This window comes from Pelecanus crispus, chromosome 15, assembly GCF_030463565.1.
Source record: "Pelecanus crispus isolate bPelCri1 chromosome 15, bPelCri1.pri, whole genome shotgun sequence".
Lineage (NCBI taxonomy): Eukaryota > Metazoa > Chordata > Aves > Pelecaniformes > Pelecanidae > Pelecanus > Pelecanus crispus.
In genome coordinates, this window is record NC_134657.1 from 7,437,708 (window position 1) to 7,462,640 (window position 24,933).

The window sequence follows — 24,933 nt, forward strand, 5'->3', positions numbered from 1 at the left end:
AGGGAAAGAAAGGCTGCGATGAGAGAAAGAGAGAGAAAACCAACCCTTCTAGAATTGCACTGTCTATGGCAGAGTGGGAACAGAAAGCAGTGGTCCTGCCCCTAGCCTAGTGGTTAATTGCGAGTCGAGCCTTCTAATTTTCACATGCAAGATCAGCTACGTAGACTTCATGCCAATGCCAAAGACTGACAGAATACAAAGTGCATATGTAAAGGACCTAAATGACTTCTCACCAGTATTTAAGGGCAAATAGCCTTTGATAATTCCTCTGCATTAAGAAATAAACAAACAAACAAAACTCTTCAGTTTAGTGTTCAGTTTTCCTTCTCTCTTTTTTCAACAGTTTGAAAATACAACTGGTTATCCAGCAGTCTTGCTTGGATCTCTTTCAGCCAGAATTTTAACATACTAAATTATATACTGGATGTGGCAGGCTGCTTTTGAAAACCACTGTTCCGATCATCAGTCCCATCACACAACATATGCCTTCCTGAAAGAAAAAGGGCCATAATCTCAACTTGGACTCCCATCTTGATCAGTCTACGGTTATACTGGCATGTCTGACCATTACCAAATTCAAACTGGTGATCAAAGCAAGGATGAGGAACTCATAAAGCTCTTCCTAGTGCTTGTTTCAGAGAAGATATTAAATATTTTTCCCTTAAGCTATTTTGCAGCCTAGAAGTCAAATAAAATATTTAAATGCCTGTGGAGTTTATGAGTAACCCCACTTTAAGCTGGTGTCTATATGAGCTGTGCTAAGCAACTTGAACTGGCAAGTAAAGAGCTCCAACCTTTGACTCACAGACATGAAAGGGAGGGAGAAAGACATTAATGACAATTACTTGAGACTGTGCCACCCTGATGGAATAACCTTCTGCACCTGCAGGAATGCGGCTTGGGTTTCAATCAAGTCCAGCCAAAGGCTGCCTAAGAATGGCTGTCTGCTTTGGAGGAAGGGCAGGCAAACAGGGACCTGGGCCCAACCCCAGCCCCTTCTCTCCACTAGTCATGGGTCTGCCCAATCTGAGCACTTTTGTAGGGGTGAATCTTAAGTGAAGATAAAGGCAGTTAATCGCAGATCACAAAAACTGTCCAGAGAGCAGTGGAAGGGATAAGCAAACTAAAAGATAAGGATCCACCCAGCTGTAGCTTAGCAAGGCTCGCCTAGACCTCTACTGTTATATTCTATTATTAATATTTTCATGTTTGAAGGCATTAAAAATAAGGGTCCCCAATATATTTATTCTTCAACACAGTCCTCACTAACAGAGAGAAGTATTAATACCTATAAAAATTGACATGGTCCATTTTCCACTCCTATAAAAAGTGTGCATTGAAGTCCTGATGTCCTACCTTTCAAATAGATGATACAGTTCTTTCTGGTACACAGGAGGCCTTACCCACCACACTTTTGGCAGAGCTGGGGAGCTGAGCTCAGCTTCAGCGTGAGTAGCTGCAACTCAGCACCCATCACACCCAATACAGTATACCTCTGAGCTGCTAAGAGTCTTATTGAGCCCTGTCACACAACAGCAGAGATCAGTGGTGTTTGTGGGAGGAGGGAGAGGGGGTCTGAAATGGGATTTAGATGTCTAAGAACATTGTCATCAGTCAGACAAGACACTCAAGTTGGCAGGGGTGGAAAGAAAGGGGCAGGTATGGGACTTGACATTGATTCCTACACCAAGGAGGCCCATAGCGTTGGATAGCTCTCAAAACAGCACTGGACCCTTACAGTAAGTACATGTGCTCCTGCAGTGGGCAGCTTCACCCAGCCACGACAACACCTCTTTCCAGTTTGACCAAAGTTGTGCCCCTATTAGATGGCACTGACACGTTCCCAGATAAGTGGCGAGGATGGCTAGAACAGCAGCCAAGACACATACCATACTAGGCAGCGGGTCACATTCCCAGTTGTTTAGCTGGTAGACTGAGATGCTCTCCTTGGACCACAGCTACTTCATCACTTGCAAAGACCTCAGAATTCTCCATCCCCAGGAAGAAATCCAGGCTGAGATATCAGTTGCAAGCAGAGCACTACTTCAAGACTGAAACCACACCATCACCCTCACATCCTCCCTCACTCTCACAATAGTTCCACACAAGCTCCTCGTCATACTTCCACCACCCGCAACATCCTGGAGACCCTATCCCAGTTCCATCCAGTCACCAAGCCCATGCACAATCCCTCCCTCTGCCATTGTCTTCAGACCACCAAAGAGTATGCTGGCAGTCCTTGGCTACCTTCACCCTTACACAACAAGAACACAAGCCACTGTTGTCATGCTCACAACAGTAGGAACGACCTTTTCTCTGTGGCCCTTGGGCCACAGGTGTGCCTGGATTGTGAATGGCACCACAGAATATCCCAAGTAGTCAGAGGAGCTGTGTAGAACTGTTAATATTCTCCAGCTTTCCTGATACTTTAACTTGCTTGGATTACAACACTGATTTACTTGCTTCCAATTTTCGGACATCCTCACCTGACACACTGTTCATATGTAGAACTCCCCTTCAGCCCACAGCCCCACTATCTCAGGTATCCTCCCCCCAAAACAATGCCAAAATGCACAAGAACGGACTCATCTCCCTCCTCAACTCCCCTTCTGAGACCCTGGCCCATGAAAATTCCTGACAGGCTATTTAGTGGAGTGTGTTGTTACTCTTGTTCCTCATGGTCCGCTCATGCGAAGCTATTCCTTTTAACAGTCTGCCTACCTGTGCTGTAATCATACCTTTGTTTTGATGTGCGCACAAGCTCTGTGTGGCCTGGATCCACCCAAAGACTGCAGGAAAATCACATTCCAGATTCCACACAGGAGTTTAGCCCTCTCCATAATATTTCTGGTTCTGATCTAACTGAGACTGGTATTACAGCATTGTAACTCCATCAACTTCAGCTGAAAGTGTCTGCTCATGCCAAATTTCATTTGGTCTGCACTGAAACAAAAACAAATCAACAAACAGCCTTAGAGTGAGAAATACAGAGTTAGGCTTCCAGAGCTCTTTGGAGCTCATCCCAACCCTACCCTTGGTCATTTGTGTGCCTCCCTTTCCCCTGAAAACTGAGGATATTGACATTTCCCCATTCATAAAATGAGGTATTTACATTGTCATTTGTGAAGGGGTGTACTCGTTGTACTTCATCTGGAATATGTAAAGTGCTATGTGACAATACTGCTCCTCCTGATTTATGCCAGCCTATAAGAGATCACAATCAGCTATTATTTGCTATTATTTTTCTGATGAATACACTACATAGAAAAATGCCTGATTATAACAATGGCTCAAGATTAGTGATGCAGGTTGGTTTATTTAAAGCAGTAACATCAAAGCAAAAGGTCTGCTGATTCAGCTCATAAAAATCATTGATGCATAAAACCAACAATAATATCAAGAAAGAAAAGGGGAATGGAGGACTGGGAGAAGAGAAGAAGAAAAGGCAACCCAAACCCATCATAAGTGCACACAAGACAGGCTAACTCTTTCAAGAAGCATTTGCAAATACCCTTGAGTTAGTGGGAAGAAAGTCTATGTGAAAAAAATCTATGGTAACTGGAGGGACATGATATTAAGAAAAGGCATATCTCTTCCATTTATCTATCTTTGATTGAAGCTTCTGGTCCAGCCAGCAGCTTGGGAATGTCTTCATTTACAATATTCCTTCCTGAAATCTGAAAGCAAATTGAAATGGAGGTCAGTACCTGAAGAGAGATTTCAAACCATCCAAAGCAGCACACTCTAATATGGACTTAGCTATACAGTGACAAGTGACCATTTCCAGTCAACCATGTCCCCAATATCCTCTTCATAAAGCCACAGTGAGATATACTGTCTATAAATTACTGCACAGATCATCTCTGCAGAACGTCGGCAAAAATATCATGAGAACTCCATGAAGAACAGCAGGTCTAAGGCAATTCATGGACTCTCCAGACCACTCCCTTCTTGATATCATTTCAGTCACATTTATTATATTCTAAATTCATATGAAAGGAGTCATGGAACCTAACAACTTCTTACAAGCACTGCTTGACATAAGTGTGACTCTACAAACTGAGGTGTAATACTCAAGATTATTACTGGATAAGCAAAAGGAGATTCAGCCCCTAGGAAGGGAGAGTTGTTTGCTTTTGTTGGATGAAGTAAGTGACTGCCCATTACCCATAAATTAATTCAACTCAAAACACTCTCTTCTGCACAGTGTTTTCTTCTCGAACACCATACCAGGACATTTTTTTGAGATACATCTCCCTTTGAGGTTACAGTACAGAATGCACTATTCCAGCCCTGCAAGGCATTCTTTTTCCAATAAAGAAAAATTCTACTTGTGCCACGCCAGAAGTTTTTAAAAGCCTAATCACTACTTGCATCTTGTGGCTCCGTGATGAAAGGATAAGAAGGGAACTAGCTTCTCATTCCTGCCGTCATTTGTCATGATGTTTATCATTCCTCAGTTGGCTGTGGCTTGGTCAGCTCGCTGCTAAACTGTGTTCTTCCCTCCTCCCTTCTTCAACCCATCAGAAGGTTCCTACAGCCACCAATTAGGGTGAAGCAGGTCATTATTACCTCTGTCTAAATCAATGTTCTTTGCTGGGAAGCTTCTGGCTTGCTCAGCCTTCTCCTTCAGGATGTTGTTTTTGTAATCTGTGTAAGGGAGGAGTATAATTCAGACAGCCATTAGAACATTAAAAGAAAACAAAGCTTTACAGGCAAGGGGGGACATGTGATCAGTCCTTCCTTGAAGTACTCTAGGCCTGGCATCTCCAGATCTCTAGGAGTAACTCATGGAGTTACTCAGCCACTCAGCAGGAAAATGAAAGCTGCTATGACTTATTTTTCACCCCTGGCACTAATCAGTTATGCATACTTCAGTTTCTTGCTCCTCATAGGTACCACAAATTCTTCCAGCACGTAATACAAAAAGTTCTGGATTATCTACGCAAAGCTTACCTGAAGGTGACTGATGCAGTTATTCAAAGAATTTGCTCACAGGGAAGCTCTCCTGAGACGTACAGAGAAGAATTTGTACTTGCTGCTGTCCTGGTTCGCAACCCACCCTCTGCAACTCCTTTGTTCTTTACTTCAGATTTTGTATCTAGCTCTTGTTTAGTGGGGCCCTTACAGCAATTCTGGAGCCTGTGACCTAAAGTTTGTTAGCTTGTTCTTTCAAAGGTTGTACCTTTACTGGGGGTGCACAGAGGGAAAAAAGGGACAGACTCAATTGTTTCCTGGTTTACCAACACGTTCACTGACATACAGCAAGTTGCAGCAGGCATGAACTTGGCATCATGGCAAGTCTTCAGGAATCTCAGGGTAGTGCAGACAAGAGGCTCAGCTTTGCTTTACAGACAATACGCTCCAAGTCCAAGCAAGAAGACACCCCTGATCAATTACTGACACCAGAAACTGAAGCCTGCACCTCCAAGCTCTAGTAAGGAGCAGCATCCATCTTTGGGAATGTTGTAAGTTCCCCAACTCAGTCCTACACACCCCAGCAAAAACACTTTCACAGATCACCAGTGAGATTAACTTCCTTCCCCTCTTTTCAGTATGTTTCATGTTACCATGAGTTCCAGTGTTTTTTGTATTTTCTATCTTTTGTATTCTAGGACCTTTGTTGCAAATTTTCTTCCTATCATGTTCCCCAAGTTTATTTGTCCTAACTGCTATCACAGATTTGATAGAAGGCCCAACTGTTCACTAAATGATTTGACATCCAGGGAGGATGAAATTGTAGAAAGTTAAACCAAATTGGCTTCAATAGAAGGTGGAGACAAAGAACTCTGCTAACTCGTGACTTCTCTTTATCTCCACTTCAGTAACTACAGTTCATACCCACTTTCAAGAGAGATAAGGTCAGTAGTTAGTACTAAAGAATGTTGATCTCATTTTTTCTCCAGATCACTCACTTCGAGCTAGTTTTTATGTACTGAATGATGATATTCATATTGACAAATATTGACAATGCTTTTAGTTTCTTGGCCAGGAGATTCTAGAGAACTGGCTTGTTGATCCTCGTCCCTACACAAACTGCTTAAATTTGAGGAATTCTCTTCCCTGGATGCTGTTTTGCACTCATCTGAATTTGGCTTTCAGGTGCGTGTCAAAGAACCCGAAAAACTCCAGGTGAAACAGAAGAAGCTGTGCCTCATTACTGGCCAACCTCATCAATCAGCCTCTAGTTAAACTCAAAAGTCAGGACTGCCCTCCCCAGCTGCAGTCCCCCTGCTTGCACTGACTTGTGGGTTGAGATTCTCAAAGTTGCCATGTAAAATCAGGAGGTTAAGTAATTTCAAAATGAGCATCTACATGCCATTAGAAAATCCTCAGTTATAACAGGTTTTGACCTGGTTTGGAGAATGGTTGCTAGTTGATGCATACCCAGCCTGATGTCTTCACTTCTGTATTGAGTCAGATCTGTTGTGTCGACTGTAAATTCTTTAAGATTTACATCCTTCCTGAAAAAGGAATAACAGTGAAAAATGGTATTGTTGCATCCTTTAATAACTGGCTCCTTTCACACTTTTTCACAATAGCTTTTCTAATGCCACTTTAGAGAATTTAATTTACAGTGTTTATTTGCTATATATCTGGAGAGAAGTTGAAAAAAATCCATAGAAGATTTAATTCTCTATTAAGTCCTGGTGATTTTTGCAGCAATCCTCACAGAATCCTTTCCAGTTTCTACAAGGCTTCCCTGGAGAAAGCATGCCAGATAGATAACAGCACTGGCAGCCATTGTACGTGGGTACTTTTCTTGTCTTTGCCCCTAACCTACAAAACAGATTTGAGAAGGTCATACTGCTTACTAGTCAACCCAGTTCTCCTCTCTCTTCCTTTTACTGTCTTTTCTATTAACACTGTGAGATCTCTGGCTAACTGGCTCTTTTTTCACCTGCACGTTTATCCAGAGCTTAGAACAATGGGGAGCTAATCTGTGCTGGAACTTCCCCATCTCTTCCACTTTAATAATACACAATAAAACATGCAGGAACCCAGCTGCACAATCTTGGCCCCAGTCTCACAGTAGGGTTTACAGTAGATCTGTGCAGCACCCTTCTACCACTAATTCCTAATGACATCTCACAGAAACACGATCTGCGAAACAGTTCCCAAAGTATAACGAGAGGAAATGCAATTGCCAAATCAGCCCTGCAAACCATTCTCTCCTTCCGTACTTTGACAGCATGGAAGTCGTGCTCTGATATGCAATCATTATGCAAGTGTATACTCCTGGGAATGTTACACTAATAATGACTAGAGTGTAAAGCTGCAAAAGAATTGGTGCAAAGCAATGAATAAATGCTATCAAACAGCCTGTGCTTTACATGGCTGTACTCATACTAACCAGATCCTCAGATGTTTTAGGCTCTAATGACAGCTAAGGGTTGGGGCCCATAAGTTCATTTTTATGTATTCTAATCATAGATAGTAGACTCTGCAATTATACTTACTCTCCGTATTTCTTCACATTGTATTCATAACCTAAACAGGAAGTAAAAACCAGAATGATCAGTCGTATCCAGGTACCCCTCCCAGGTAACAGCGAGAACAGTAACACCTAGCACTTACTCACAGTGGTCCTTACTGTGATGCTTACAACGATCGCTTTCACATCCCTCCAATACACAAGAATTCATGTGAGTTCCACTGCCACAGGGAGCTTCCCTTTCCTTTACTCACCAGCCTTCCAGTAGTTTTCCCAGATCTATGGATGACCAGCCACGAGAAACTACAGCAATTGTCATATTTCATTTCTTTCCACCTCCCATTTATTACAAAAATATTAACCACAACTGTCATCTCGTGTGCTGGTGCTGCATTTGCCCATCCCCAGCTCTTTGCTTAGGCCTGCATCCATCACATGCTACAGATGCTGGTTTTCATCAGCCTCCCACATGGCAAACAACTAACTACACTCCTGTCTCACCCCACCCTGCAGGGAGTGATGATTTCAGGCTCCTCTTTTCCGTGCAAAGGCCAGGGCCAGGAGTCTGTCCCCTCTGTGATTGCAAAGTAACTCCACTGAAGTCAGTGGAGATAGCCCCATTTTGTGTTGGTGCTAATCCCCTGACACGTAAATAAGGATGACTGTGGTACTGCAAAGAACATGCCAGAAGACAGACGTTCGCTGGTATCTGCTTTTTGTGTGTCATCCAAAACTGTTTGTGTGGAAGTCACCAAAAGATCTGTGTCCATTTGTCTAATTACACACAGAACATCACCCAGCACAGGGACTCCAGCAAGGACTTAGGCATCTTAGTTCCTAAGGGATGCACGTGGGCCTTCTGTTCTAAATAACTTCCACTTGTAAAGAGCAACTGCCTAGCAGTTCTAATTTTCTTCTCCCTTACAACAGAGCAACTCAGCAATCAAGGCCTGGAAATGTTTACACCGCACTAATGAATCTCTCTTGGCTTCAGCACCTGCAAAGACTCCCCACTGCATAGGTTGCTGGTTTTCCAGAAGAGGATCACTGCCTTCAGCATTGTGCTCTGCAGTAATTATTGGCAGAATCAGCTCTCCCGTCATGAGATACCCCTATGAGCACTAAAGGGCTGGCCTGTTCTAGGACTCACCTCTCTGCCGGCGCTTACGGGTGACAAGGACAACAATGATGAGGAGGACAACGAAGAGCAGCAGAGTTGCCAGGATGTAGCCCAGCTGCTGGAGGAAGTGCACCCGGCTCTCGGGGATGATGACATTTATTACATTGTGGCCCCTGACAATATTTGGATCTGATGGCAGAGGAAAAGGAAAACAGATTGGTAAGTGTAATTTGCACCCAAAGCAAAGCACGTTCACACATGGGCCCATATGTGGACCTGAAAAGCGTATTCAGTGAGAAACTCTTCTGAACTGCATGAAGTAAGGGGCAAATGGCTGCCTAATTTACAACACGCTGCACCTCTGTCAGGTGGAAGATGCCTGTGCTCTTCACAAGACCATTACGCTTCCCAGGAGCATGAAGTATTAACAGTGACTGTTGCACATTCCCTTGCTGCTGCCTGGCTATCAGTGTGTTCGTGTTTATTGCAGGGAGGAAGTCCAGAAAGAAGCCACACTAGACGGCCCCAGGTCTTTCTGCAGGGTAACACAACCCTCCTCTGGGTCCCTTACACCACACGCACCACGTTGCTTCGGCTCCAGACAGCGAAAGTATGAAGCAGCCCCTCCCGGCCAAGGGTTATAATTTACAGAGTGGGAGGAATTTTCAATGCCAAAGAATGAGTTTCCTTTTAAATAAAGCAAAAATCAATAAAATAAATAAAATAAAAACCCACAAAGAGAAGCCAAGATTCCATTCCATCTCTGGGTGCAGCAGCATTTCAGTTCCGCAGCACAGGGAAGGGTAACTCAAAACTCTTACGTGGAACATTTTTGTAGATCTCAAATAAATAGGTCAATGCTTTACACATATAAGGAGGAAGCGACTTCTCTGCTTGCAATAGTCAGAGGAGTGGACAAATCCAGCCCAGGCACAGACAGCAAAACCGTAAGACACACTGTGCTGGGAAAGGCTTTTCTCTTCAAAACAGAGCTGAAAGTGATACCTTCTCCCCCTAACAGGCAACGTTCACAGAGCACCAGGCAAGAACCAGGGCGGAGTTCTGGCTTGCCACTGTCTTGGGAGTTTAACCCTGTAAATTAGTCACGGGAATAAGGGGAAAGATGAGGGAAAATATCCCAAAAGCCACAGCACCATTTAACAGATATGCTCTAATGTGAGAAATGTTGACAGTTTTGGAACTGCTGGCATAGCGACTGGTTCCAGTTTGTCAGGTAGTTTGTTTCCAGCATTTAAAAACACCAACCCACCAACAATAAAATCAAGTAAGATGATAGTGGATTGAAATAAACACTTGGAAACCAGAGATAATTGTTTGCTAATGCTAACAGCAGTCCTAGAAAATCAAGAGGCTTTATCATATGCTCTGTTCTGGTAGCCCAGCCCGCCACTCCAGCAACACTCCACTTTTTACTGGCATTGCTAGACGCTGTGTGCTTGCTGGCTATAGTGCTGAAAACTAGCATGTGTTTTTCACCACCGCTAAGCTTAAAAAATACCAAACCAAAAAATCCACTTGCAAAGCTGTAAACAGTATACATGACAGTTCTACTCTAACAAATCTCCGGATCATGAAGGGCTTCTTCAGCAGCTGCCATAATGAGATGGTAGCCACTGGAGCAGCTGTTGAGCCAGAAGCCAGCAAATACAAATGCATTCTATTCCTGGCTTTTTGGTTTTCCACAGTACTGCAAGATAGGGTAGGAGCAGAGTTAAACTTTAGTCAACATTGGAGAGGTCACTGTAACAACAAACAGTGGAAAGAGAGATTCAATAACTTTGAGTCTCCTTGGCTTACTCGATTGAGTAATACTAAAAATACTTGTCCTACTAGTGTTTTGACAAAGCATCACTGGTGGACTTCAAAGTGCATAACTGGGAAGGCAGCAGAATATATTCCATTTTGTAACTGGGAAAACTGAGGTGCAGAGTAACGGTTGATTCAATCGCACCCAGCAGATGAATTGCAGCACCTAGAATAGTGTCACCAAGGCAATACAGACTCTCTTCCTCATCCTAGTGTTGTATCAGAATTTAAGGTGAGGTAATGAATGTATATTCTGTAACCAAGAGCTGATCTTTCAGTATGTCTCAACACGTCGTGCCCATCTGCCTCCAATTCACTCGCACGATCTTATTTAACTAGTGGAAAATAAGTTCTAATGGTGGTGAAAAAAAAGTTAGGACGGAGGTGCCTTTACATTACTTTACCAAAGCGTCAAGGGTCAGATTTTTCTGCTGGGAAAAATGGAGAGCTCTCTAGCAAGAGAGCTCACAAATGCTGCGTATGTGGCCCATTTTCTTTTCAAGGCTGGCAACAGATTGAGAATAGTTTAGCAATAAGCACGAGACACAAGAGATGCCATTCTTCAGTCACTTGCTCCAAAGCAAATGCAGAGTAAAAATGCACTGAATTAGTAGACATACACCACGTTTATACCGCCGAGACTGAGAGCAGAATTGAGCTCATGCTTATATTCAAAACAGGATGAAGCTTCCTGTCTGGAAATGGCTCCGCACCTTGGAGCTATGCCAGAAGCTATATCTGCTTGCTGAAAAAGCTCATTGCTTTGCTTTTGTTATCTCCTGATGTTTCATTTTGGCTGTATGTTATATCCCCAGAACGTTCTATACGATTTTTCATGGAATGGGGCAGTATCTCAGCCTTCCCTGCTATACACAAACAGGGCATGTCCCAGCAGGCTCCTCATCAGCAGTGGGTTTGAAAAAGGCACTCCGGATGTCTCAGCTTCTTTCACATTCCCATCGACTCAGCGCATTTTTGTGTGTGGTGCTCTCAGACCAGCTGAGCATTTGCCACCCTTAGGGGACAAAGCCCTTCTACAGCTGTTCTTTTTGACAGTGGAAATGGCTTTGCTCAGGAAGGCAAGCTCCTCCAGCACTGAGAGCACTACTGCCAAACTAAGACATCCCTGGCAGGTTCAATTACTTGTAGGTTCTGTCTAACTCCTGAGCAGGTAGGTAACTATTCAGCAACAACCAGGACAACCTCCAGGAAAGAGAGGAATAAATTCCTGGGTGGGCAACTCTGAAAACAAGATCTAGCTTTCATCTGCACGATGTGATGTGGCTAGAGCTCGAGAGCAGCAAAAGGGCTGTGGGCAGGGAGACTGATATTTGTATGTCCTGGCCTCCACCTCAGCTCAGCCCCAGCAGCCACCTCTCTAGTACTGCCTGGGTTTTCTGGACACCAACCTTAGTCCCAGGGGGGAGGTTTAGGTTTCTGTGACTTGAAAAAGCCAATTGCTAGAGAAGAATAGACCTCTTTAAAAATGTATGAAGCATGTCAAAATTCTGTATTAAGCAGCCAATAAATATTAAACCACAATGAATATTTTAAAATGTTAATAAGGAGCTATAACCCAAAAGACTTAAAAAAATATTAAACTTGGGATTTTTATTTTATTTTTCTGCCTGAACGAAGCATGATGGTTTTGAGTTTGGACAGGCTGTCAGATGATAGCTCCCTGCAGTGGAAAATGTGAAAATTGGTTTAAGACAAAAAAAGAAAAGCTGAAGGGTGGAGGAGAATTCCTGGTGCTTGATTCTGCAGAGTCTGACATCTTGCACAGCCTAAACCCCGGTGCAAAGGGGAGAGAAACACTTAACAATCTACACTGGTGAGAATAGTGGCATGTCGTAACAGCAAAGGCAGAGCAGAATTGACTCGGGTGCCGCACCTTCTCCCGTTCCATAAAAACAATCAGGAAAGGGAGCCTGTTAGAAAAACAGCTCCTTTGCCTTACGCCGTGTCAGCACTGCAGAGCAGAACAGGCTGCAGCATTGCCCTGGAGCAAAGAAAACAGGAGCTGGAGGTGATGTCACTACAGCACTGCAAGCGGGGTAATTAACCCGGGGTGGGACACTCCAATTTGGCGCAGCACAGCGTTAAGAGCAGCGTTACGGGATCCTCACTAGTATCGCTACGCGTGCAGCTCCAGGTATACCAAGGGAATGGAAATAGCTCAGAAACAACCAAGCCCATATACTAGAGCCATATACTGGCAGCAAGGGAGGCAAGACCTCATCTACTCTTCTAACCCTAAGGGCAGGAATAGCCCCCTGCTCAAATGTGAGGACATATCAGCGTTGCGCTAAGTGGCACCTGCGCTTCAGCGGTGCCTATGGTACTTCTGCAGGGCACAGGTTTGCCTTGACCACGCTCCCTCCTGCTGACAGAAAGTGATCCCCGCAGACCACTGTGGAGGGACAGAAAACGCAAGGACATTTTGGCATTTGAAGCAAAGGCCTCCTGCAGTGATGATGGGGAGTAACGTGTCATATTCCTGTCCCATGGCTTACTGAGCTCTTTAGAGCTCCAAGGTCCAACTGTGGATACTTATCTCTTTCTCAGTCAGGAGAACCACTTCCAGAGGCCACTTACCTATGGCTGGGGCAATGTTGTGCGTTGTGAGGTTCACCACCTTCTTCTCTCTCACCGGCTCCGTCACAAAGACTTGGTAGATCCTGCGCTCATGCAGGCCACAGTAGTGATGGTGCAGGTGGCAGGAGTAAGTGCCTTCATCTGCACTTTCCAGCCCTGAAATCCGCAGGGAAAAGTCACCCAGGGCAAAGGCTGTGTCAGTGATGTTCATCTTCTGGCGGATGAAGAGAGGTCCGTAAGAACGGCGCTCGCCAGAGGCGTACAGATCAATGAGGCGGTCGGCCCGGTCATGAGGAACCCCTGGGGGCTGCCTGTCCCAGTGGACCACTTGTTGTTCCTCTTCACTGTGCCGTTCGGTCCAGATGTGCTTACGGTTCACACAGGGCAGCATCACTGTGCTGCCTTCTAGGGCAACAATCACGGGCTTTTCCCCATCCCAGTACTGATTTGCATCCTCAGCTGTGGAGGAGACAATACAAGTTGTTCCACCTTGGCATGTGCATCTTTACATACTCGTCCTATGCTTAAGGACACCCAGGCACACCTACGGTTGCTCTCAGACCCTGCAATCCTGCAACACATCCCCTCCAAAGATTTTGAAGTGCCACAGGGGTAGTGTGCCTCGTTCACACTTACTTCAGAGTTAGTAAAGAAATGCACCTCTATCTTCCACATCCTAGGTCAGTGCATTAAGCAAGACCACTTTCTTTTCCTTATAAGTGAGAGTTAATCTCTTGCTTCAGAAAGCAGGAAGTACATTCCCTCTACAGACTAAGAATAGAACGAGAACAACAGATTTCATCTTCAATATGGTGTATCCCAAATCTCCAAGCAGGAAATGCTTTTCTACCCGCAAATGCCCTAATTACTGGAGGAGTTCAAGAAGCACTGTTTTGTATTTTGTTCTTGAAAAGGAGTAACAGACGAACCAAAACACAGATAAGCAGACTGGGGCTCACAGGCCTGCCTGGGTGTTTTTATTGCATAGAAGCTGTGAGAACAGTGGCAGAAGAGATGCGCTTCTCTACTATCCCATCAGCACTTCAACAGCTTCCGAGCACAATCAGCCCTGGCAGCTTCACTTGTGCATTATACAAAGGTTGATTTAAATGACACAGTAGGGATGCTTGGGTGGCATGGGTGGCACACACTGCAGTTGCCAACAGAAGGTGTGGTAACTTGAGGAGGCTTTTTAACTACAGGCTTCTCAGGGTAAGCTCACCAACCAATGTACAAGGCAGATCTTTGTAGCTAGCCTGACTGATGTTATGAGGGATGTTCTACTGCTGGAGCACTAACAGGACAGTTAGCTAATTGGGCTGCCTAGAGTAAACATTTAACTTAAGAGGCTCCATTCATTGTTTGGCACATGCCAAGAAAGGAGAGAGGTTCATAAATAACACATTGAATAAAGTTTCTGAAACTCAGGAGATCTGACAGCAAATAGCATAGTGAGCACCACTGTCTCCTGATGCTTGCCAAGCCTCTTGTGGCATCTGTGCCCTGAACCTGCACCTGAGAGGGCACAGGCAAAACCCTGCATCCACACTACTCTTACTCTGACACTAGCTGAACGGCATGCAAGGCCTGCCATGAATCAGCACACAAGCCCCACGCTGAATTCAATGGAGTCCTGCTGGCCACTGGACTCCAGTTGCCAGACCAGGTCCCTTGCAGAAAGGAAAACCGAGCTGTCCGCCACACCTACCTTTCTTGGTGATAGCTAGTTGGATTTTCACAGTTTCGTATAAGTGGCAGTAGTGATGGTGAAGACTACAAGAATACGTGCCTTCATCACTCTCTGCAACATCTAGTACAACAGGGAAGAGAGGGAAAGTTGAATGTTTTATGCTGAAACAATGATTACTTTTGTCATTTATACTGTTTCCCAAATCCTTGTATGAACGCAAAAGGGCTCTAACCCATCCTTATCACCAGGGCAGGCTAAACAGAGAAGAATCGTCTCACCTAATATAGTAGTTTGTTCAGTTTATTTGCTCTTGTGTGGAATGTGTTTGTATTAACAGATAGAAAGAGAAAGCCGATTTAAGTTTAGCTAAGAGCAGGCATAGGAAGAATGACAATCTTGGATTTACAGTTCAGGAACTGAAATACAGTCAAAGGTCCACAAGAAGCCCAAGTGACTTTCAGGCAATGAGTTGTTACCAATTCTCTTTTAAAACAGGACTATTTCAAAGGGAAATAAAACACTATTGCCAGTGCTTCAGATAACCTCGTTAACCTCATTAAACTGATACTTATTTGTTTATAGAAAATGCTCTGTAAAATACACATTTTCACTGAAAAACACAAAGTTAATTTAGTTGTGAATCCTCCATTTTGCAGATAGCATAGGGAGAAAAGATGCTGTTTAGTACCTTTGATCACCAAGGAGAAGTTGCCATCTATAAATGCATTCTGAGGCATGAATATCCTCCCTTGGTTGTAGGAGCTGTACACACGCTGATCTCCAGCTGAGTACATGTCACATAGCCTCTCCGTCTTGTTATCTCCATAGTAGCTGCTGTACACATCCCAGTGGACTACACGCTGGCGGTCATTCAGACGATCCTGGGTCCACACGATGCGGTAACTCTTGCAGGGCAGGACAGCCTGTGACCCCAATGGAGCACTGATATTTAACACTGACACTACAACACTGTCTGGGTTTGAGGCATCAGCTGGGACTGAGAGCCAGGAGCAAAGAACAAAAAACAGAGTTACCAGATTAATGGCATCTGAAGAAGACACTAGAGTAGGACTCAGACCTGTCCTAGAATCTCTGCACACCTTCCACCCAAAGTAAACTAACTTTCAAGACCAACATAGGGCTCTCTCATGGAGAAATACAATAGAAGGCCACTTAAAAACACCAATTTCATTCAGTGAAAACGATGTCTATGATGTCTGTTATCAGGATAGGAGATTTGACCTGCCCTACCTACCCTTCCTAATCCTACCCCCAGTTTAATCAAAGTTTAGAGATTATTAGTTCATGGGATGCATGGTTCATGCCTATGGAAGTTAGCAACGGAACACCCATTGCATGTCATGGAATCAGGGTCCCTCTCATTTCTTCTCATGACCACAAAAACAGGCAGATTACAAAGATGTCACTCACCTGAATATAAGCAAACAGAACCTGTCAAAGCAGAAAAAAAGAATGTTACTGACAACAAAAGGAAGAAAAAACTACAAATACACTCATAGTCAGCAGCCACCTCTTCTGTTAATATTCCATCTATTCCTCCCTTCTCTGTTAATATACTTATTTAACACATGTATTGTGGTTAAGCCCAGAGGCTCAGGCCTTGGTTGGTCCATGCTGCAGCAGACACCGTACACCTACAGCAAAAGACAGTGCCTGACCCAACAAACTTAAGCTTAAGAGCAATGTGGGATATGTTTAGCCTGCAACTGAGTTTCCTACAGTCCAAGTCTTTCTTTCATACCACCTATAGTCACAGAGTTTTTTCCACCATGCTATTCAAATGTTACACCAAAGCTATCTGTCAATGCATCACGCCCCAAAACTGTCTGAAAGGCCTCTTCTGCGCAAGATGAAACTATTTAACAAATGTTGTGTAAGACAAAAACAAGAACCCAAGGAGGCAGGAGCGGGCAAGGAGAAGGGAGGCACCAGTATTATCTTAGGATCTGATATCGGTCCTGTATATATAACAAGGCACCAGCAAAAACAGCAGGGCAAGAACGGTTCATAGAATCATAGAATAGTTTGGGTTGGAAGGGACCTTTAAACGACATCTAGTCCAGACCCCCTGCAATGAGTAGGGACATCTTCACCGAGACCAGGGTGCTCAGAGCCCTGTCCAACCTGACCTTGAATGTTGCCATGGATGGGGCATCTACCACTTCTCTAGGCAACCTGTGCCAGTGTTTCACCACCCTCATTGTAAAAAATTTCTTCCTTCTATCTAGTCTGAATCTACCTTCTTTTAGTTTAAAACCATTACTCCTTGTCCCATTGCAACAGACCCTACTAAAAAGGGCCATCTTTCTTATAAACCCCCTTTAAGTATTGAAAGGCTGCAACAAGGTCTCCCCGCAGCCTTCTCTTCTCCAGGCTGAACAACCCCAACTCTCTCAGCCTTTCCTCATAGGAGAGGGGCTCCAGCCCTCTGAGCATTTTTGTGGCCTCCTCTGGAACCGCTCCAACAGGCCCATGTCTTTCCTGTACTGAGGACTCCAGAGCTGGACACAGTACTCCAGGTGGGATCTCAGAGGGGAGCAGTACTACCCAGACGTGACCAGTTAAAACCACGTTCATTTTTGTGCTGTTTGACCGTTGTGAAATGAAACGTGACAGTTTCACTTCCATCTCTTCCCCAGCAGACACCCACATCTCAGTCAACCTCCTCTGCTAAGGCAAAGGCCTGAATAGACTTGGAGATAACTTTCATCTCCGAGACTCCAAATCAAACTCTTCTACAATTATGGTGGGATTAATGCATTGAGAGAATTCTGTAACTCTGCAGGATGCTGAGTCTACCTGTCAAATGAGGAGTGATGAGACTTGGCTGTTTTGCTTCACGCTCGTGATACACACTGTTGTCAGCACTCTGCTGGGCAAACACATCCTGGCTTTGGGAGCATTTGGGAGTCTCTCCCGCTCACATTCCTGGTCTGCACAGTTAACACTGTAATGCTCCGGATGCAGCTGCAACTCTCTCCAACTCATGTGACTCAGATCCATGCAGGAAGAACTTTGCAAGAAATGAACTAATGCCTTTGTTTCTGCATTTCTCTGGTCCAGCCCCTCCTGCTTTCTGTGTAGGAGAGGTCTAGGAGGTCTCCTGGCATCATGCTTTGAAAGCACGATTCAGATTCCCAACACAAGGACATCATTCATCTCTCTAACCAGTCAAGCTCAAGTGAGTTCCAGCAAGATCATTAGATGTTTTGTCCTGCTAATGTCATAGGCACAATGCCCTCCAGACAAAGGCTATATTTTTTTTTTCAGCCCTGGAATTTATGCATTTCAAAAGAGAATAAATTAACTGCAGGCTGGGGCTATTTAACCACACGCCCAGTGCATGGGCTGAGAATAAACTCTGTTTCCTTTCCTTCTCCTATCACAAAACACTGGGCAGTGACACCAGAGAAAAGTGAGCAGTGCCGTCTGTTGAACTACCAGTTCAAAGACACTCCAAATGTAAGGTGGTTTTTTTCTACATTTATAATCTCAGCATCACGAAGGAAAAAAAAAAAATCTCACACAAAGTCTGTACTGCTCTGGATATAAGAGAGAGACATCATACACAAGACATTATAATTCCATCGTTTGATGATCTCTACTAACAGGCTGCAAAATGCCTGATGGTGAAATATGATAAGCTGCCAGCCTCAGTCTCTGGAAGCCAGGACTTAGATTTAGCTTAGGACAACAAAGGAATGATAAAAAGCTCTTTTACAGCACAAAATCAGCCTTCTCCAGGAGAAATCGGTCTCACTTGCGGCAGGACAACAGCATCCACTTGTATCGGTGTGCCAAAGCAATGCCCATGTGTTTGAACGGGTGGTGTTTGCCCTGTGGCAAGGGAACACCACAGCATCACAACACCAACAGTGACTTGCGTGCTAGGGAGCGGTGTCGATGAGCTGGCTGGCTGCACAGCCAGTGCTTCCAGAGTCTTGCATTACTGCTCATTAACAGCAAATTGATTTGGTGCTACAGAAACATCCTCTCCTGGCTCAGCAAGAGGAATGCATTTACTTTTCTCCTTTCCTCTTGCAAGTTAATGTAAAAAACACTGAGCACAAATGCAGCATCATAAATCTTAACAACTGACAAAAGTATCCACCTAAGCCTTCCAATATGCTCTGCTCAGCAGCCTGTCGCAGCTCTAAACTCACAACAGCACTAACCCCTACTTTTGTATCTTTTAGCTGGCCCTCCTGGCATGATAAGGACCACCCAGGTCCTAACTCTCTATCCCACCCACAGGGACCTTTTGCCAGGCGATGCTGCTGGAGCCCCGTCAGCCAGCTACATGCATTTCTCCAGCACGCTTCCAAACGCAACTCTCTGTAAAACAGGAAGCGGTGAAGTTGTCTGTAATGTAATAGCTTTTAGATAAGGAAAGCTTATGTCTCGTGGGTTTTGACAGCTGCTTCTTCCCTCCGCTCTTAAAGCTTCTGCTAGCAGCTCCCTAAGAAGCAGGGCAGGAGCATTCTCACTTGACAATTACACTCCAGGGTCTTTCTAGGTCTGCCCCTCAGTGGCCAGGAGATGTTGCTTCCTGTTGGGACAAGGGAAGAGTCTGTTGATGCCTTGCCTGCATTTTGCCACACTGCTATTTTGACTTGCTGAGTGTTGCCACACAAAGCTGGCTGGCCCAGCGTGACGGTGCCATTATGCACTAGAACAAAACCCATCCAAGAGGAAGGCATAGTTAAGTATTGTGTTGGAGTTTAGCACAGAGACAGACATGGAAGAGAAAGGGTTTTTCACTGCATGTCTGTGCACACTCGTGCACACACGCAGATTCTGGACAGAAGCTTTGAGTCTGAAGCCTGCCCTGGGGTATTGTTCGTAGTCTCAGACAAAGTGGTAGGTGCAAATATCAAAAAGACAGTGGCATAGCAGCCAATAAGCAAAGTTCTAGAAGGGAAAGAGTGCAAATCTTTACAAGAGGCACAAGAACTCCACCAGACGAAGAAGGAAGAACTGATTGTTCTGATTCCCCAGCAGTGCTGGCAATCTGCACATATACATCAGGTCATGGATAAGACTCAAATTTATTTGACATGGCTGCAAATGAGATCACTTGGAAATCTAAGGAATCTGGAATGTCTCTGATCCCTTGTATGGCCTGGAGAAAATGGATTTTAAAACAACTGACCTTCAATAACCTGAACATAGAGCAGTAGCTGAGGAAGAAGTAAGCCTTTTTCCTCTTTTCAGTCTTTTCCCTCTGCTATGTGAGACAAGCAGAGCAAACAAGACATGTCCCCCAGCCACGCTTTTTAAAGTTAACTGTTTGTATAACACAGTAGCTACAGAACAGAGGCAGAGGTATATCCATAACCCAGCAAAGTCAACAGCTTAGGAACTACAGGATTAGGGTAAACTGGAAGCAGTTACTTTGGCCAGTCACGCTTCCCAACCTGCAACTGTAAAATCAAGGAGTATTTATGCACCCAGTGAAAGCTCAGATTTTTGTAATCACAGGACTCCAGGACCTGGAGCTTCAAAACCACCAAATACCTTGTTGTCAATACAGCACTGTAGCTTTCATTTTAAAATTTCAAATTCCATGTGATGGATAAGCAGTTTGTCCTCTCTGTGTGATGTACCCACAAAAAAACAAGAAGACATCCATACACTGTCCCCTGACACGTTCTGTGCAGACTCAGCACGTCCCTCAGCAGGATCCCAGAGGTATTCTGCTGGTCCTACAATACAGAAAGAGGAAAGCAGCCTGCAAAAGCATTTCCTAATCCCTTGTTAAAAGCAGAGCCAGCTCTTAGTTCTTGAATCCCATCCACTTTTCAAGCAAAGAATTAAGCCACAAAAATTTCAGACAAACTAGAAGTAAAAGCCTCAGGGTCTGAAAGACCTCTTACATACTCAGAGCTCTCCAGGCTGCGTCCTTGGAGCAGTTCAAACAGAAAACTGTCCCTTGAGTCTTGCCTGAACTATACCACCACTTCTCTCCTCTTGGAGATAGCTGCTGGCAGAGAGTCTGCTTCACAGGTAGATCCATGTGCTAATGAAAACATTAAGTTCCTGTCTCATACTGGAGGATGAAAGACTACCAGAGCAGAAAAGGAAAACTGCAAACACCGTAAGTAGTAGTCTGAGTGCCACATACACTCCATGGGACACAACAACACCAGCTCTCCCTGCAGTGCTTCTGCTGAACTCAGGAAGAGCCTTGCCACTGATGTTAGCGGAGCAAGGATAAGCTGCCTGGAGCGGTGGCTGACAAGGCAACAAGCATCACTGAAGTCCAGATTGTAGCGGTGAACCGGAAAGAAAACAAACTAAGAAGTCACCGGAGAAATGAGTGTCATAACCCACCAGGTGTGGGGGTTGAAACAACAGTCTGAGAGGTTGACACTCCACTTGCCTAGGTAAGCTCAGCTCATTACCCCTTTGCATACCTTCTCTACTATCTCCTGGTCTGTCTCAGCTTCTTTTTTCTTTTGAAAAAGGAAGCGACATCACCTTTACATTAGGGGCACAGGGGGATGGTCTACTCCTAGAGAAAGGACATGTTCTTCATAAAATCTGTATGTGGTGGATTCCTTTATTTCTCCCATAAATCCCATTGTCTATGCAGGGGATTTAATAGTCTCTGTAGAGCCATTACACAATTATTGCAAAAACAGCAGCCTGTGCTACAAAGCTGTTTCCAAATACTTCTGGAGAATAGCTGTGGTTCCATCCTGACTCTTGAGAACTGACCCAGCATCTAAGAGGCCATAATGGCTTATGATGCAGTAACATCAAGGTGACAGCTACACAAATGAGCTCAGCTCTCTTTTGGTATCTATTTTTTTAAAACCCACTGACCAATAACCAGGAATAACATCTAGGCCCATCTCGAAGAGGCAAAGGATGGAGATAGTGAGCAATCCAGTTCCACCTAGACATCTCCCGTTCACCACCTGCCCCTGCTGGCCTAGGACTACAAGACTAAGCTTTTCAGCAAAACCAGGTTTCCCTTAGAAAGCCAACTGATGGTCAAGCCAGGCTTTGAACTGGGCTTTTATCTAAGTCTCTACGTTTGTTTATTTTTAAAGGCTTCCTGGAACAACTTCCTCAACAGCAGAGTCTTCTGCTTTCAAAAAGGGTGTCAGGACTGGAAAGCCCTCGACTACCCAACTAGTCCCAACAATTCCAGCACCTCACTGCAGGTAGGAACATGCCCATCAATCTGCAAAAAGCAAGAATGTGCTGCCTCAGCAGAAAGGAAGAAGCCTTCTGTCTGTACAAGAAACCAATCGCCATCTTGGCCACTGCACAATCAGGATCCCTCACAGATTTGCCCTAACTTTCTCACAGACCGTTCAGATATTAGCTCAGCTTTATAAACCCTTCTCTGCTTTGTGTACTTCATGTTGGCTCTAGGCCCACAGAACAGTTTGTAGAGTCATTCCAAACACAGTGCTGTTCCTCCCTGCAAGACATTAACACTTGAGGATGTGGTTCCTCTCCAGAAGGGAGCAAATATGGAACAGCACAGATTTCCTCCCTTCTCCCCTTCCCGTCTTCACTCATTATGTTATAACCTGATTTGGGGGGGATAGCAGGACTCAAACCAAGGGCTGCCTGGCATACTGACAGTTATCTCTCCAAAATACACCTGAAAAAAGTCTGTCAGAGATCATCCATCCTTAGGTGGGATACTGTTGCCTCTACGCAACTCCCCCACTGCTCTATAGCAACCCAACCTGCTATTCCTGCCCTGGGTGCTCCCCAAGCTCTGCCAACACGCTAAACCACACTGGGGAGCAGCTGGACTGGTTGGTGCTTCTGAAATACAATATGTGGCCTCTCCTCCTGCTCCAGGCCTAACCCACCCACACACGCTAGTTTTCTGAGCCACTTTAACCCTTCTGTCCCTATGACTGATCCCGTATGTTGCCAATTCCTAAACCTTGCCTTGAGGCATTGCAAAACTGGGGATGATGTGGTGACATGGAAACTAGATTAATTAGGGACCAAACTGAGAACTCTTCAGCTTACTCCATCTGCGTACTAAGGAATTTTGAGAGGCTCAGGTGGCTAGCCACAGCCTTTCATTAACAGAGCTGTGAAGAAGAAGGGGGGTCACCGGTCCCCAAAACGCTTGTGCTCCTCACTTCCTACTGTCAGCACCCTGACTGAAGTGTCTCCATACTGCTCTTAGAGCTGTAATTGGTCCTTTGCTCATAGGTGCCTTCCTTAGAGTCCAAGTTTTGCAAGTGCGGATTTGCTGGTGTTAATTAATCCTTAAATCTTCTCCTGCCATCCAAGCTTTACTGAGGTTTCTCTGTTTAGCTTGGGGCCAGGCTCTCAGGACCCTGAATCTGCTTTCAGCTCTTACAGAAAACTCTGTTATTAAGGAAAAGGTACAAGCCATTCTGCTATTGTAAACTCATCAGACTTGTCCTCATCCCTTTCTTGCACCTTACCCAAAAGTGAATTCCTATGTGTCTGTCTTTATGCTGACAGGGGGGAAAAAAAAAACCCAACACTAATTTTTTCCTCCATCCTGAACACTCACACACACAGACACACGTACCAGCTATTTCTGCCTCTTCAAAAGTATAAAATAACCTTGGATGATGTAAATCTAACTATGCAAGCTTTACTGTATTCACATTCAAGATTATTGTTTTTTAATTTGCTGGTAAAGGTAATGGATAGGAAAAAATAGATTGCACAAACATGCTGAATGGAGTACTGCTTAAACAAACTCAAACATTTCTTCATTCTCTCCCCTTCCCTCACCAAAAAGCATGAGAATTCCATGATTCCCTCCCCTCACAGACGGAAACACAGCTAACTTAGGAATCTCAACAAAATCTTACAAAGATAACAGTTCAAAGTCTTCTAGCTAGCCTCCAGCCCCGTGCTCTGCAGTTGAAATCAAAACAAGTAACATCATGCCGATCAGCTAGGAGCTTACTTTGCTGAAGCAAAATCTGCCACAGAAGGAGTTTTGCTAGTTGCTCCATTTCTTCAGCTTCTCCGTGTTTTCGTCTCTCTTGAAAAACAAGTTGAAGAACTCTTTAACTTTTTTTTTTGGTAACTGGAAACCACTATGACCTCATCAATTTACATCCAGAAAGCTGTGGACAGCAGCTCATACTCTGCAGAATTACTCCACCTAAAACTTCCAATTCCCCACCTCCCCACTCTGCTCTCCCCCTACGCTCACACTCCACCTCCTTCCTTTCCCTAACGCTTTCTGCACAATTACTACGAACACCCACTCTTCTCTTTCCCCTCCCTCTGGGACCTTCTGATCTGCCCCTGGCTTTAACATCAAAGTTTTATCGGGTGAAGTTGGTCCCACACAGCTCTCGGCTCACAAAACAATCCTTCTCCCTCCCCCTAGGGATGGAACTAATTTTCCTTGTGCTTTACTTGATCCAGCTGTTCCTTCCTTTGTTTGACACTTATCCAGCTGTCTGCTTGAGACTGGATTTATTCTGTTGCCTTCAGTGGTTTTTTGATCTCTGCCTCCTCATATGGTTTTACTTCAAGCTCAAGTCTCAGAAGACAACCTAGAAAACAATATTTACTCTGTCCTGTGATTTGTAAGCAAGGGCTTAATAGGAGCTATCTTAGCAAAAGGATAATATGGCAAAGACTGAATATATGGGAGCTTAGGGCAGTGCAGGCAAAAGAGCCTAGAACGCAACTAAAAGCTCCAGAATACTGCAATGTGGGGAACAGGTTTCCCGGTCACAGAGGCCAGAACACAGAAGGCTGGGTCAGATTTAGAACCTGTGCTTTCGACCCTTCATGCTAGAACTGAACTAGGCTAGCAGTTGCGTGACTGGCACCACGACAAACAGCCAATGCATTGCAGTAACCTTAACCACAGAAGACCTGATACGCCGCTGCTCTTTGCGTACTCGTCAGATAATAGCAGCCCTGACAGCAGTGCCAAGACACAGCAACAGCGTCAAGCAACGACTGAATTTTCAGCAGTCTTTGCTCAGGGGAAAGACTGTTAAATTCAATTAACCAGTTCCTAAAGCCTGTACTGATGTATTTAACTGTGTTTATATAACCCACTTCACTGTGTCCCACAATGACTAGGAGTATTAACACAGTCCATTACTGAAAACAATCAATGACAAACAGCAGAGAAAGAAGCAGTAAATTCTTAAACTTAAAACACTGCCTCACAAAAGAAAATCTACATATACCCTTTATGTGTATACACTCACAGACCAGTTAAAAGTTCAGATCACCTTAGTTTGCATCTGC

The 24,933-nt window shown here is 44.5% G+C and overlaps 1 protein-coding gene across 1 annotated transcript; it reads right to left on the minus strand.

Moving 5' to 3' along the window:
* Positions 1-3,651: 3,651 nt before the first annotated feature.
* MXRA8 (matrix remodeling associated 8) lies at positions 3,652-23,669 on the minus strand. Its single transcript, XM_009480779.2, has 10 exons — positions 23,621-23,669; positions 16,102-16,122; positions 15,359-15,667; positions 14,689-14,790; positions 12,981-13,439; positions 8,586-8,744; positions 7,461-7,491; positions 6,388-6,464; positions 4,573-4,650; positions 3,652-3,677 (listed from the first exon to the last, which is right to left on the minus strand). Exons 1-10 carry the CDS (start codon positions 23,667-23,669, stop codon positions 3,652-3,654), a joined length of 1,311 nt encoding a protein of 436 aa, XP_009479054.1.
* Positions 23,670-24,933: the final 1,264 nt, after the last annotated feature.